The sequence below is a fragment of the Phodopus roborovskii genome, unplaced genomic scaffold (assembly GCF_943737965.1).
Source record: "Phodopus roborovskii unplaced genomic scaffold, PHOROB, whole genome shotgun sequence".
NCBI classification, from domain to species: Eukaryota; Metazoa; Chordata; class Mammalia; order Rodentia; family Cricetidae; genus Phodopus; species Phodopus roborovskii.
Window position 1 is genome coordinate 1653138 of NW_026125444.1, and position 16571 is coordinate 1669708.

Consider the following 16571-nt stretch of genomic DNA (forward strand, 5'->3'; position numbering starts at 1 on the left):
AATAAGGGATGCCATTGCCTCATCGAAGTGGGATAGGTGAAACCTATTTACTTTACCCCAACTCCTCAGGTTCTATAAATAAAGTCTAGTAACTAAATAAAATAAATAGGCACTAGATCAAGGAAGTGAAGAAAGTAATGTCTTTTTAGAAACTCCGAAGAATCAGGAAATAAGAGAGCTTACCTGTGCCTGGAGTGGTGTTTGGCAGGAATCCAAAAAAGTATAAGAAAAGAGAAAGGTTAAAATGTCAGTTATTTTGATAAGAGCTCAAAAGCTACATTTCAGTTATAAGGACTTTTTTGCAAAAATTATTTTTTGCAAAAGATTATCAGGAGAGATAAATCAACAATTTAATCCTGCTTAAATCTAAAATGTACAGACAAGGATTGGACAAGGAAGGGAAGGATTGTATGTGCAGGGTGGCAAAGCTTCAAAAACGGAGTGGATCTCACAGTGCCTGTCGTGGAAAACTGAACTATGACAGCAAATAACTTATGAGCCAACTAATCAATGGACTGTTATCTATATATTGAGCCATATACAGATCCATCTATCCTTTAATCCACTTTAATCCATCCATCCATTTCTAGTGAAATAAGAATCTTAGGACTTAACTTCAGCTAGGAAACAGAACCTCACAGACCACTTTCAAATCAACGAACTGCTGTCTTTTTACTGAGGAATTTATTGTAGCAAAAATATGCATGCTTTATATTTTAAAAACATTTATGCACATTTTGTGTATTTTATTTCCTTGACTATTTTGCTAATATTCAAATCCCTATTTATATTAGAATATAACAACGAAAAGATCTTAGTGTAGTGATTTGTACAGTACAGACAACTTAGGAAACAGAAGTGCTCAGGAAAACATGGTGTATTTACATTGCATACTGACTCACACATACACACATGAGGTATTGTGTGTATGTGCCCTTCCTCTTTGTTAGGACCATGGATTATAATTTATTAATATTTAATTTTGTCATTGGGAAATTCAGAATTTCCTAAGTCGTAGACAAGCATTCTTCTGGATCATAAACATGTCACTTCTGCTATTCTGTTTCATAGTCACACAATGACAGCTGTGCAGATGAATGCCTACTTTGGAAATGAACACTTGCAGTGTAGGAATACAAATTATTCAATGACAAGGCAGCTCAACTGCCAGGAGATGGCGATACTCACCCACTTTGGAAAACTTCAGACTGTTTGAGAATACTTTCCATAGATTTAATTCTTCAATGTGTTCATTTTTATCTACTTACAATACTTACTAACATTTATTATTTACCTAATATATAATTAAAATTAGGATAATATAATTAAGTAATACTTGTTTAAAATACTTATTTACTCTTTATGTAGTGTGATTGTTTTATTATCAACAATCTTAGGTTAATCAGAAGAAAACATCTGATAGCAATGTAGTTAGAGGTTAAAATGAGACATGCTATGTCCCCATGAAACAGCTTTACATATTTAAATACTTGGTTCATTTGATCATGGCTCAAATTCAAAACATAACATCTGTACACACTCTATAAATCCATTCTGTGCTAATTTACATGCTGATCAACTGTGATAACAATTGTCTGTTCTGTTACACTTAAATTAATCACAATTCCATCATTAGCCAGCCGTTTTACTCTTTATCGCCAATAGAATACAAATAACAACCACTGGCAGCAGCTAACAAAGTACGCATTCGAGCCCTAATACAGCTCCAATGTTAGAAAAGGCAGAGACCCAGGATCTAACCCAGGGGCATGAACTGACTTTATGGAGTCCATTCCCTATGGTGGGATACCTTGCTCAGCCTTGCTACAGAGGGGAGGGTCTTGGTTCTGCCCCATCTTGGTATGCCAGACTTTGCTGATTCCTCAAGGAAGACTTTACCCCCCTTTGAGGAATGGATGGGGAGTGGGAAGGGGAGCAGGTGGTGGGGGCAGAAGGGGAAGGAGTGGGAACTGGGGTTGGTATGCGAAATAAAAAAACATTTTTTAACAAAAACAGAAAAAGAGAAAAGGCAGAGGCTAAATTGGTAGCTAGCATACACACACACACACACACACACACACACACACACACATATATATATATATATGAACTTTGAGACACTTCATATTTCTTTTCTTGAATTTGTTTTACACAAAGTAGATGGAAATGAATAAATAGTGTTTCTCCTAATTTTAGAGAATACTTATTTGCTTTTATCTTTAGTACTTGGTAACTGAGAACTCACTCTGAGATTCTAGAGAAACCCTAAGAAGTATGTGACCTCATCACAGCAGTTAGGCACAATTGTATGGGAGATTAAATACACTACCATTAGATAGTGTCATTTCAGCTCTTTGGAATTGTACTCCTCTTTAGATGCTTGCAGGTCTCTGAATCCCCAGTGAGTTCAGCGATAATATATATAATTCAGGCTTTTACATTTCAGTGAGCTACACATATTTTACTCAGACCTTATAAAAATAGAATCCATCATATTTCTTATTCAGGAGCTATTATTTAATGTTTTTCATTTTGGAGAAATAATAGATTCTTGGGAATCTCAGAAATACCTTAATACATTTGGTGTTAGGATAATACCTGGTTGACATGGTCCAGTTTGGGGCAAGGTCTGCCTCCATTATATGGCTTTTCTCTCAGCCACTTGGACCGGACCTTCACGCCGCTGCCACAGGACTTGCTGCAGCGAGACCAGTTGGACCACTCACTGAGCTTGCAGTCTGAGGGGCAGGGGATGATGCAGGCTTCTTCTATGTAACCTAAGTAGAGGAAAATGGAACAAGAAGCAAGTTGCTAAGTGTCATTCTTAGCCTCACACCCACCATTCCAGCTCATTCAGACGGTCCACATTTGACTGGGCAGCAGGATGCAAATGCAGAGATGTCTGTGTCCGTACGGACTCAAATTCAATTCTTCAGGGAAATGGCACATATATACCACGACTGTGTTAAAATAACAGCTGAATAGCTGCCATATGATATGCTTAGGATTCATGCCCACCATGTTTCAACATTTCTGACTTTGTGACAGCTCTTGTTTAATTGACAGTAACCTGTCGGCTAACCATCCCACTCTTCGTGTTGCCAGAATGCTGTTCAAAAATCTCCTAGCACAAGATGTCTGTAATGCCTTATGTATTAATGCCACACACCAGCAGGACTCTGAGACCTCACAGCATTCTTCCCCAAGAAAAGCTGGTCTGTCTCAATAAACATCCGAAAGAATCCATTTAACTTAGCGCCTTATGTCCCCCGTTCCTTGAAAGTCAATTCTGAGGAGGGAAACTGAAGGACCTTATGCAAACAATGCCTCATATCTCCACAGCACGGTTACTATTAAAGGTACACCTCATCTTGGGTCCATTTGGCTCTCTTGGAATTTTAACTGTATTAGGCAGAAACCAGAAAACAAATGGAGAGGGACGATTGACAAGGTTAAGAGATCAGAGAAAGGGATGGTGTAGACTCATTCATTCAGCTCACTAGCTAAATGAATAGTGTATAGATCTGAATTGGGAAGCAGGCTGCTTTCTTTGATTAGTTTTTCACTATCAACTTGACGTTTCATGATGTGAAACTATCCCTGCTAGTCTCAAGGCACATAGATGGAAAAGCAGAATTCCTCTGGTCAAAAGTCAAATGCCTGTTCTTTCTCCTTCTGTAATATTGACTTTAGAAAGAAACAAAGTCAGTCTGCTTTATCATTTTATACCAATGTCACAGACTTTATTATGCATATGACTCTCATTACCATAGTCACAACCTATGAGGGGACAAATATTTTGAGCTTAAAAATCATATAACATAAAAATCAGCTTATGTTTTGAATTTTGTACATTTGTAGAGTTGTATGGCTAAATTTTAGGATTTTATTTAATTTTTAGGCTCCTTTTCTGAAATTCTGTCCTTACTGTTATCACTCAGTATCTGCTTCTCATCTGCCACCAATCATCATTTACTATAGGGCCCTACAAAATTGCCTTTTAATTGACATTTTATATGAATGAGATCAAATTAAACAATATCCATTTTGTTGTTTTTGTTTTCATTTAATTTAATACTTTCACCATATTGAGGCTGGATAAGGCAATACAATAGGAGGAATTTATTCTCAAGAGTAGATAAAAGGATGTTCTCTAATAAATGAATGAATGGATAAATACATAAATAAATAATAAAAAGATTCAAATGTCGAGAAAATCCATTCCTTTTCTATTTTGTTGTGCTTTGGTTTCATGTCTAGAACATTGTTACCTAATTCAAACTCACAAAGGTTTATATTCTTCTTTTTTTTTCCTCTGAGAGTTCTATATATTTTACCTTTGTCTTTGGCTTAAATTTTCCGTATGATTAAAGAGCCCACCCTTTTGCATGTGGTCACTAACATCACCTAGAGTGCCATGGAATGAGATGGCATTAGTCATCAGCTTTCTGAGTCACCCTGGTCCCATTTCTTGAAAGATTTTGCCCTCCACATTGAAGGAAGGGTTTCCTTCTGGACCTGAAGTTTAATTCCATTTATCCCTGTCTCTAGTCTTTGCTAGTCCCATTCTGACTTGACAAGCCTAACTTCGGTGAGAGCTTTGAAATTAGAAAGTGTGAATATTTCAGTTTTATTCTTTCTCAATATAGATTTGGTTATTTTTGAATCACTTATATTATCATATGAATTTTAGATCATCTCAATTTCTGCAACCAAAGATATTTAGGAATACATGAGCATCTTGCCATGGTAACAATTCAGGTAGCTGGAAATTATTTCCATTTATTTGGGTCTTTAATTTTTCTTTTTTCCTTCCCTCCTTCCTTCCTCCCTTCCTCCCTCCCTCCCCTCCTCTCTTTCTTTCTTTCTTTCTTTCTTTCTTTCTTTCTTTCTTTCTTTCTTTCTTTCTTTCTTTCTCCTTTCCTGGAACTACTCCATATAACAGGCCAGTTTTGATCTCATAGAAATCAGCCTATCTCTGCCTCTTGAGTGCTAATTAAAGCCATTTGCTACCACTGCCTAGCTCTTTAATTTTTAATGACTCTGCTTGGTATTTTTGTAGTATTTAGGTCTTAAATTAATTTTATTAACTTGTTTATTTAATTTTATACTTTATATTTTAAAAGTAAGTTGTAAGTATTGATATTTTTAAATATAGAGAAATCAGGCCATCTTTAAATTAAAATGTTAGGCTTAGTATATAACCTTGTTTCCAAAATGTATTGGATTGAAGTAATATTAAAATGCTGATTTCCTATAATACTATAGAATACTTTTTAATTTTAGAATATTTCAAAAGTATAGCCTTCAGATAAAATCTTTATGACAGGATCTGGCTTTTCAAAATGAGTATGAATTCTTCATTCAGCTCTCTATTTCAGGGTGAAATAGTGTTATTTTTTTAAATCTGCACATAATTAAAATCATACAGCATGTCATTTAGATATTAAGTGTCCCTAGAATGTCCTCCTGTGTTGAGTGTTGGTCCCAGCTAATGATACCAACCATTCAGAAGTGATCTTAACCAGTGGGTTCAAACTTCATCAATGAATTAGTCTAGTTATGGATTCATAATCTTATAGTGTTACTGGGAAGAGGCCTGGGTGTCTATGGGGCCTTTGGCAGTGGAACCAGTATTTACTCCTAGTGCATGAATCAACTTTGGGAGCCCATTCCCCATGGAGGGAATCTCTCTCAACCTAGAAACATGGAGGAGGGCCCATGTCCTGCCCCAAATGATGTGAATGACTTTGATGATCCCCCATGGAAGGCTCACCCTCCCTAGGGAGTGGATGGGGGGTTTGGTGGAGGGCATGGGAAGATGGGAGGGAGAAGGATTAATATGTAAAATAAGATTGTTTCTAATTTAAATAAAAGTTTTTACAAAGTAGGAGATAAGATCTAGGTGTAGTGTCCAAAGGTGTATTTGGTGTATTGGTCTTTCTTTTACACTCTTGGGCTGCAATCGGGTGAATACAGATGACAACTTTCCACCACATTCTGCATATCTTCAGGACATAAACTTCAAAGTTATCTAAAAAGACACTGCCAGCTCTAAAAGTATGAACCAAAATAAATCCCTCTTCCTTTGTTTTCAGGGATACTTTTTTGCTGCAATGAAAAACTAGCTAACGCATAGTATGTGATGACTTGTAGTCATTTTCACTCTATATTACACTGTGAGATTCTTTCATATTCTGTATGTTGTTGGAGATTGTATTTTATTGTGTGAAAGTGTTATGTCTTATTTATTCATTGTACTAGTTGGTAAGCATAAAGGTAGTTTTAAATAGGAAGTTAATATAAATAGACCTGCTATTTCAGACCATGTGTTTTGGTAAGTTAAGTATGCACTTTAATGTATGTATTCTTAGGAGAGAAACATGTGTTGAGGGCATACACTTTATATTATTTTATTGTAAGCGTGATGTTAAACTGTTTTAAAAATGCAATCACAGATTTGTTATGAAGAATAAAGATTTCTACAAGATGAGTTGCCAGATATTCTTCTGGGGAGCAAATGTACCTGGTGAGGTTATAACAGCATAGAATGTTACAGACAAGCAGGAGGTTACAGTGATGTTTTGAATGTATTCTTGATTCTGTAACGATCTAGAAGAAAGTCTAACAAAGAAACAAAGGGGCACTTCAAAAACTGTCTACTAAAAATTCAAAAAGTGTAGTTATTCTTTTAGTAATTTGCAGTGATTGACTTTATGTTGATTTTAATTGTGGTTTGAGGTGGAGAAAAAAGTCACCTTCAGTGCTTTGACTGGACACCTTTTAAAACTTAGATCCTTTGTTCTAGAAAGATTTAATATGTTTGACTAATTCATTGTGTATCACTACAAATGAAGGTATAACAGTATTCCATAAAACATTTAAAAAAAATCTATTAAACTTTTAAAAGGACCAAATTAGGAAATAAGATAAAGACAAAACAGCAGAAGATTATATTTTTCAATCTCTTGTCTTTATTTCCCAGTATGTAGCCACATTCAATAATTGCCTGTCGTGTTTTTCTAGCACTATTAAAATCTTTAATGCTACCAGTGAACTGCCAGATAAGCATTCCCTTGCCTGTTCTGCTAAGATCATTTTTGAGGGCAATTAACATCCAACAATCACAGGAGATGGAACATTTCAAGCATTTTAAGGCTAAATAAATTGCTGGCATCTTATAACAATTCATGGTTTCTGAGGAATGCTAAAACACAACAAATGACTTCACGTTTAGGATGTTAAAACTTTTTGCAATTCAAAAACAACTCTGGTACTCAAGAAAATCAAGCTGAGAATTCTGATCATATGGTTTTGACGCCTTTATGTGCTCTGATCCTTCTTCAGTTAGAAAGATCATAAAATACTAGCAAGCTTCAAGGGGGCAATCACAGGACACACTACCTCTGAGACACATGCAATCACCTCATTCATTTGAATTATGAACATGCAGATAAAGAAGCTGTCAACAGCCTTCACAATTAGTAAATTATGTTTCTGAAAGGTGCACTGTAGATGATTGAATAATTCATTCTGAAAGCACATAGTAAATATTGTTTAGTGTGATTTACAGCTCCATGAATGAGTAACTCCAGTGCAGTCTCTAAAAAGAAATCTCAGAAATATCTTCTACCTAACATGTATAAATTATCTGCATATATCCGTAACCAGGCTCAGAGTAATTAAACAGACTTTTATCAGGGACTGGAAAAAACTGAAAATATTATTTTAAATTACATATTAAAACTGATAATTTGATAACTTACAGAAAACCAAATTATAACATATATCTAAACTCCAATATTTAAATATTCTACTCAAACTCATATATTTGATGAAAAGTTGTGAGTCAACATTGGGCATTAATTGTCCTGGTGAAGCAGCAAGGTAAATATGACAAAATAGTATTTGGAATTTATTTGTTTGCTTTAGAGAAACACGAAGGCCCAGCTCTTCACATTTACTATGTACTCATACACATTCTCAGAAAACATTAGTATCATTAGAAAAGCTGAGTGGTTTGTATGCTACTTATGTACCATATCTACTCACTGGCTAAATATATCCTGATTCCTTTATGTGTATCCGTATACTGAAAGAGTAGATTTCCATATCTAAACTCACATACACATTTTTATGTATTTCACAATTGTGATATAACAAAACAAGTACTGCATAAATATCTACTTACATAAAAAAAGCTCCCATGGGGTCAAGGAGATGCCTCAACAGGAGAGCGTACTTGTCGCTAGGCTTGAAGACCTAAGTAGCATCCCTAAAGCCCACATGATGGAGGAAGAGAACCCACTCCTACAAGCTGTCCTTTGACTTCCATGGATGTTGTGGCACTTGCTTCCTGCCATATTCACACAATCAATCAATCAACTATATTATCACTTCATATAGTTCATAAAAGGTCCCGTTTCTCCCTTTGACTGATATTAGAAACTATAAGAGGTCAAATGTTAACAGAAAGAGGATTAAAATACAGTGGCAGAAACCACAAATAATCAGTTTTTCTACTCTTTGCTTATTTTTGAACATAGTGAATTGTTTCTAGCTGTTAAATTTATTCTAAGTAGTGCAACATGTTCATCCTAAAACCAAATCCAAACAAATACAGAATATATTAAAGATTACACTAAACAGCAAATGCCTGGGAGAGCACTAGGGAACCATTTTAAGAACCACATTATTAAGAAGAGAGGTAAGTTGGGGTGTAAAGTTGTGCTGGATAGTTTTATGTCAACTTGATACAAGCTAGAGTCATTAGAGAGTAGAGCACCTTAGTTGAGAAAATGTTTCTATATGAGTGAGCGGCAAGCAAGCCTGCAGGACATTTCTTTAATTAGTCGGGAGAGGCCCTATTACATTATGGGTGGTGCCCTAGGTTCTCTAAGAAAGCATGGTGAGAAAGCCTTGGGAAACAATTTAGTAAGCAACACTGGTCCACCATCTCTGCATCAGCTCCTGCCTCCAGGTTCCTGTCCTGACTCCCTTTGATGATGAACTATGTTGTACAAGTGTAAGCTGAACAAGTTCCTCCCCAAGTTGCTTTCATCACAGCAACAGAAACCTTAACTAAGACAGAGGATCAAGCATACACAACTAAATTGCAAGAACAGTTGATTTCCTGTCACATGTGCCATGAACTGTAGCTGTGGGGAATTAATTCTCCAAGTCCATTTCTCTTCACATCTATAGTGGAGTTACCGAGAGCTCTGGAAGTACGGAGATGAGAATACATCCAGATTAAATCAACACCTGCACCATTTCTTTCTCTTTGTGCTAGGTTTCTCCAGGGATTACCCATTTCTCTGGCTCTTCAACTTTGAATCCATTTATCTCAAGAAAAGTAAGATACAAACACGTGCACTCTGACTTCTCTTCATGGTTGAAAACGGGGGGGATTCAATCTTGGGGCAACTAGCTGTATGTGTACTTTCAAATGAGAAATTAAAAATTCTGAAGTGGATTAGTCATTAAATAAATTCTGCAACTGAAAAAGCTTCTTGGAAATATCAGAACTCTATTCAAGTTTCTTCATAAAATTATTTTCATTGCTTTTTCTGTTCTGCTTGATATAATGAAACACATGTTTCTAGGCAGGGTTACAATAATCCACCATGACAGGAAACACTTTCTTATTTAATTTTGTTTCTAATCTTTTTTTTTTTTTTTTTTTGGCTTTTAGACACAGGGTTTCTCTATGTAGCTTTGGAGCCTGTTCTAGAACTTGCTCTGTAGACCATGCTGACCTCAAACTCACAGAGATCCACCTGACTCTGCCTCTTGAGTGCTGGGATTAAAGGCATGTACTACAACCACCTGGCTTCTAATCAACTTCTAAAATTAAACTTATATGCCCCCTTTAATTCCATCAGAAAATAAATCCATTTCTGTTATTGTGCTGAGTGGTCATGTGTGCTATCTGAAAAATCAATTCTACCCACATTCACAACTATTTTTTATCGGGCATATTTTGAGTTTCAGATGTAACTTAAAGCATAAACCCTCAGACTGGAATCTACACAAATTTGGGTAGCAGAGTTATATTCTGTTCTTCTGAGATGCATTTCCTTTCTAAGTATTGCTGATGAGGTTTTCTGTTTCTATATGTCTTAATAGTAAATAACCTCACACTTGGAGAGCCTGCTCTGTAGATTCTGACTAAGGAGATACTGCCTGGTGCTCACAATCCTTTTCTGGCCACTGAAATAATTGAAATGTTTGAAATCATTTCAGTATTAGAACTGAAAATTGGTGAGATGGGGATGCTTAGGCTGTTAGGCAATAATGACAAGTGCTGCCACATAAGGGTATAATTTTTCTATAATATGAAAATATTTATTAACATTAAAATTTTATTTATCCAAATTTTGGTATTTGTGCAATATAAAATACTGTATATTAGTATCAAATTTGTTTCAGCTATAAACTTTAAGGGTTTATTTCTCTTTTAATTAACAGTGTAATACTTCAAACTACCTATGAGTAAATTCTATATGATTAACTTTGGTTGCTAGTGAAATTTTGCAAAATATCAAATTTGAATGGATATGCTGTGAATCCTATGGGTGCTTGCAAAATCAACTGTTCAATTGAGTGGCACCATCTACGATATTATCATTTGTTAGCATAGCAGGCAAAGAGAGAAAGCAGGAATGATTTAACACAAATGGTCCCTTTTCAAAATTAATGTTAAGAAGAAATATGAATCACACTAGAGAAACTATCCACAACCTCAGCTTTGAGGTGACAGAAAGCAAATTAAAAGAAGGAGAAGAAGAAGAAGGAGAAGGAAAAGGGGGAGAAGGAGGAGAAGAAGAAAGAAAGCAAGCAAGCAAGAAAGAAAAAAGAAAGAAAGGGAGGAATGAAGGAAGGAAGGAAGAATACTATGTGATCTACAAAACGTCCAGGGTCTCTGAATGCCAGTGTGACATCACATGGCAATGGAAGTTTAGAGTTATTGGATCATGGCTATTGAATTTTCTGAGTAACATGTAACTAATGTATTCAAGGAAATTTGTGTTCAGTTTACCAACAGAGCAGCATATAACTTGGAGTTCCCTCTTACTTCTCCACAGGGTTAAAATGCTTTCCACTTTTAATGTTTTGAGAGATATATTGTGTGTTCAGTGATACATGGACATATTATTTTTATGATTTTAATAGTTTCCTTCTTTATACATAAAAACACTACAGTAAAATGCTAAAAGATGTATTGGGCCATAAAACTTAGTTACTTTCCAGAATGGGTCAAAGAGTTTGCCTTTAACAAGACCTGCTGTCATAAACATCCAAACTTATCCATGGCTGATTATCCATGTAAGGGCACTGGGATTTGTGGATTGTGTTGCCACTAAACAAAACATCCACCTAGGATTCTGGAGAGCAGTTTCTCTCTGATAGCTCCTTATTCCTCCCCTCATCAGCACCCTGAGACAGACTTGACTCAGCGTGGTGCTCCTAAGATTGCGAATGTGTAGATGAAGCCATCCATGATTCCATTGATGTGGAGATGCTGACTCTAAGTGTTTCAGTCACTTTTTATACAGCTAAGAATTAGGTCAATCTGAACCACATTTTATACAGCTAAGAAGTAGGTCAAAATTCAAATAACAGAGCATCTAATGCCCTATTTTTACAAATAAAGTATTCCTGGAAACAACTGTTCCCATTGGCTCATATTTTGTTCACAGCCTGTTTCATTCTACAACTGTACAAGTTGTAACAATGACTACGAGTCACAAACCCTAAAATATTTGTTATCTGACGCTTTAGGAAGACATTTAGTTGAAAGTAATCTAAAGTAATACCCAATTATTGAATTTCCTCATGGTCTGTGTGTGTCGCAACTCTTTGATATTTTCAATGGCTGTATTTTATGTTCAGGTCATAGGAGAGTTCCATACCCTAAGCAATGAGAATCATAAAAAAAAATCCCAATGAACTTTTCTGTTTACTTGCTATTGACAGATTTCTTTGTCATTACATATATAGTTAACTTCAACCTTAGGCTATTTACTGGTACTTCATTAAACTGACTATTCAAAACAGCAAGTTAAATTTTCTTGAGGGTAAATTTAAAGAGAATTGTCTAGAAGGAATGTTGTGGCTTGGAGACTTATAGTCTAAGGTATCTGTCATATTTTTTTTTTATACTTTCTTATTCCACATATAGAACATGTCTTTCAGGAAAAAGAGTTGGAATAATTATTCCTTATTTTCACAGAAAACATGAGTGATAACTAAGAGAGTCCAAAATCTCAAACTACCAATTACCAATTAAATTTGCAAACAGCACTGGAAAACTAAAAACATCATGATTACAAACAGGAACCAAGAATTAAACTATTTATATAATCAGAACACTTTGAACAGGAAACTTTGACAATGAAAGAACTTTTTATTATAATGATATTATTAATCTAATTGAGCAGGATGGCTTTGTGGCTATTATTATTTTTCTCCCATTAAATGGACAGACTGGAACCTTGGCATTCAATTAGAATCATATTGATATTTTGTAGAATGTGTAGCTCTTATTTTTTTTTCTAGATATCACAACAATTTCAATGATCCATTTGGTTATTGTTCAAAAATGAGCTGCATGGGGGGGGGTAGCTAGAAAAAAGAAAGTGCTATAATGGTCCTCACCAACTGTAAGCACACCAGGAACCCATTCTTTTCATGTTGAAAAATTCTCTCTAGTATATCATTCATTCATACATTCTGCATATATTTATCAACTCTTCCAGAAGCTAAGACTATAACAGTGAATACAATCGTCTCAAGTGTCTTAGCAAATCTGCATTCATGCATGATAGATGAAAACACATAATGAGTATATGGTATGTTCATAAGATGATGCATGCCTCATAAGTACCAAATGTAGAACAGAGTGTGGGATTTTACAGTTCTGGATCAGTTAAGAAGTTACATAATAAAGTTTTATCACTTATACTTGAATGAAAGTCTTATACACACACACACACACACACACACACACACACAGCATAAGCCAAGTTACCCCTGAGATTCTTTAGAATATTAAGACTAACATAATTATTTTAGATTTCATAATGAAAAGAATAAAAACTTATATAATTATACACTACAGATGAAAACTGATGTTATTTAAAGACAAAAGGTTTATATAGACTGAACTGAAACCATTATATAAGATCTAATTTTATGGATATGATTGTAGCATTTTTCAGTCTAGAGTCTATCATCAGAAGAAAGCCAACACCGTGGTAATAAAATCGTGCCCCAAGTTTAAGAAATTAAAAAAGGATGGCCACATGGGAAATAGTCTAAAAGAACATACAGTCAAACTGGGTAAAAATCGAATTGCATACCTTGTAATTACTGGTAACATAAGTCACAGATGATGGACAGCAGTGATTAAACAGACGTGCCCAAGGCAAGGGAGAACTGAGTAAGAGATTAATATCATTGCACTTCATACACATACAGGTCAACTTTATGGTTAAACTGAAATAGGAAGATAGTTTGCTCCAAGCTACATAAAACTCCATATCCATCATCCATCTAGAACTGACTAAACTGTGAGAAGGTATAGAGCAATGCAGAGCATGGCTAGAATGTTGTAGCCAGCTTCGGCATTCCACACACTATCAGAACTGACAGAACTTGCCAAAGACAAGTAAAGTAATTCTAAAACAGCAATCTCTCAACAGAAATGAAATTTCCTTAGCCTTTTCTTTGAATCAGTGTTAGTAAATGCTAATATACCTCACTGGGTACTCTATTATAAATGAGAAGAGATAAAGGAAGATGAAGATGATGACAGGAACATGACCATCATTAAAGATGACAGGTTCACCAAAGAACTCATAGTGGAATAGCTTTCTTGGTAAAGAATTTTTCTTAGATTCTTTCACATTCCTCATAATATTTTTTTGCTGTCTGTACTTCCCCTGGAGTGTAGAGCTGATTTCTCCATGCCTCAACTTGATCACACTAAGGTAAGAAGTTTGCCTTTGGCTAATTTCAATGGCATTTCTGTTTTTTAATGTTTTAAATTGTGTAGCTTAGTTATATTTACTAGCTAGCAAGTTGTGATAGTTTTATAATTTGCCAAAAATTGTTTTCTAGTTGAACAGACTTCCTTGTTTTATGAATGTTCACCTTTTGGGTATATATGCCTAAGAGTGGAATTACTGGATCTTGAGGTAAATTAATTCCATACAGGCGATCTTTAATGCCCTTCCACAATAATGAGATTGATGATCACTTTATATGCCATCCTAGAGCCTTCATCTTGTAGCTGATGGAAGCAGAAGCAGACACCTACAGCTAAACACTAGCCAAACTCCTGGAATCCAATTACAGAGAGGGAGGAGTGATGAGCAAAGAATGTGGGTGTCAGTTAGGAGGCCTGGACAGTTTATGGGGCGTCCAGTAAGGGATCAAGATTTATCCCTAGTATATGAATAGACTTTAGGAGCCCATCTTACATAGAGGGATACTTTCTCAGCCTAGACACATGGGTGAGGATCTAGGCCCTTCTCCAAATGATATGATAGACTTTGAAAACTCCCCATGGAAGGTGTCACTTTCCCTGGGTAGCAGAAAGGTGATTGGCTGGGATTTGGTGAGGGTGATAGGGGAGGATGAGAAAATAATAATAAATAAATTAATTAATTAATAAAAAAAGTTCGCCAGTTTGGTTTTTGAAAGTCTCCTTCATTTAAAACTTAATCTTTTTGTATCCAAATCTTTTCTCTGTACAGTACCTTATTGTTCACATACCAGTTAGGGATTGTTGGGTCTATTGAACGAACAGGGAATATGTCCCAATGGAATTTTCTACAGTTATTCTAGCCTTCCCCTTTAAAAATGTGAGCCCCATAATGCTGCTTCTAATCACATTAGGACTCATCTACCAACCAAGAGTCACTGGACTGTGCTGCTTTATGTCATGTTCTGCTCACAAGGTGGACTGTGGTGTGCCCAGCCTTCCATTTAGAACAAACTTTGCAAACTTTCCTTTGCCTCCTATGATACTGCCACTACCAAAGATCGATATGAGCACTGCAGTAATATTGGGTTACCATGGCTGTTGCATCGCGATGTTTCAACGAGTCTGCCATTTTGGTCGTAGCACGCCATTGCTTGGTAACGGTATCCTTGTCCACATTCCTTGCTGTCTCCTTGTACCTTCATTCCCAACAGCATTTCAGCCTTCCCTTCTGGTAAAATACAGTCTGACCAGTTTCCCACAGGCTGTGCGTTGTATTTGTCACAAGGACAATACTGAGTCTCAATCAGAGGGTATAAATGGGAGTTTTTACATTTTTCCTTCTTTTTACTTTTTCCTGTAGAAGAGAATTACATTGGAAAATAGCATTATTAATTTCTAACATCCTTAGATCTTTCACATTCTTAAACTTCTGTTCCCTCTTTTGATTCTATTCAGTAGTAGCCTATAAATAAATGATATTTTTTCATTTCTCAGTATTTTCTAAATACAGTTTTTGCTGATATTCGGTGCTTTGGGCTTTGCACAGTGGAACTTTTCTTACTTTTTCATTTAAAAATAGTTCACTTTTGCATAAAGGATTGTAGTTGATTTTTACATTCTTTGAAATGACTGAAATCTTTGTAATGACTCAGGAGTGTGTGGCAATTGCACTAACCTTTTCTTTTTTAATATATACAAAAATACAAGAGTCAGAGATATAGACAACTCATTGGGTTGCATTCCCTTTTGATGAATGCAAAGAGGTGGCAGAAGTCCAATGGGTTTTAATTCATAAATGGAAATTTAAGGCTTATTTCTTGGCCTCTTATTTTATATCTTTCAAAATTTCTGAACAGCAGTCCCTTTGACATACTTGATGACTAATACAGACAATACCAGTAGTATTCAAAAGGAATATTTGGGTATCAGAATAAAACATTTTAAATGTTTTGAATCAAAAGAAATAAATTCTCTCTTGAAAATCCTTATATGTATATTTTCAAATTATATCTTTAATTTTGCTAGTCATATCATATGAAATGTCCATGATATATAATCATAATTCTGTCATATATAATAAATCCTTTAAGTACATTATGAGGTTTAATAACATACTTATTTCTAATTTATACACATTGATACATATATGGTTAGAATATGAAGTTTTCCAGGGTCATCAGACTTCATTTGACTTTGGCTTATCTTATAATTTGAAAACTCTTAACAGTCAACATTTTGTTTTGTTTTTTTCTTTTTCTATTTTGTTCCTAACAGTATGTCCATATGCCTCCAGGTTTAGTGTAGCTATGTCACTTGTCTTTTCACTTTTTAAAGCCATTGTGACTGTATTTAAGTGTAGCTTTCAGGCTGAATTAGTGCTGCATTTCTCACTGTAGGAGATAAGCCAAGGGCTAAGGTTGTGGCACTAAGAACAGACTGAGATGGTAAAGGGTAGCCTCTACTCCTTGTTCCAGGCACATCAAAATTTCTGGTCAATGCACTAAAGGTGCATGTTTAAATGACAATAATGTTTTATTGTTTGTTGCATAGGAAATTAGTTTGCCTTTTCTTTCTTCTA

The 16571-nt window shown here is 35.4% G+C and overlaps 1 protein-coding gene across 1 annotated transcript in view; it reads right to left on the reverse strand.

Moving 5' to 3' along the window:
- Thsd7a (thrombospondin type 1 domain containing 7A) overlaps positions 1 to 16571 on the reverse strand; it is a 373759-nt gene that overhangs the window by 33750 nt on the left and 323438 nt on the right. Inside the window, exons 13-15 of the mRNA XM_051175692.1 lie at positions 15084 to 15347; positions 2599 to 2777; positions 184 to 189 (exon numbers count right to left, since the gene is read on the reverse strand). Coding sequence (XP_051031649.1) covers positions 184 to 189; positions 2599 to 2777; positions 15084 to 15347 — 449 coding nt within the window. The remainder of the gene's footprint in view (positions 1 to 183; positions 190 to 2598; positions 2778 to 15083; positions 15348 to 16571) is intronic.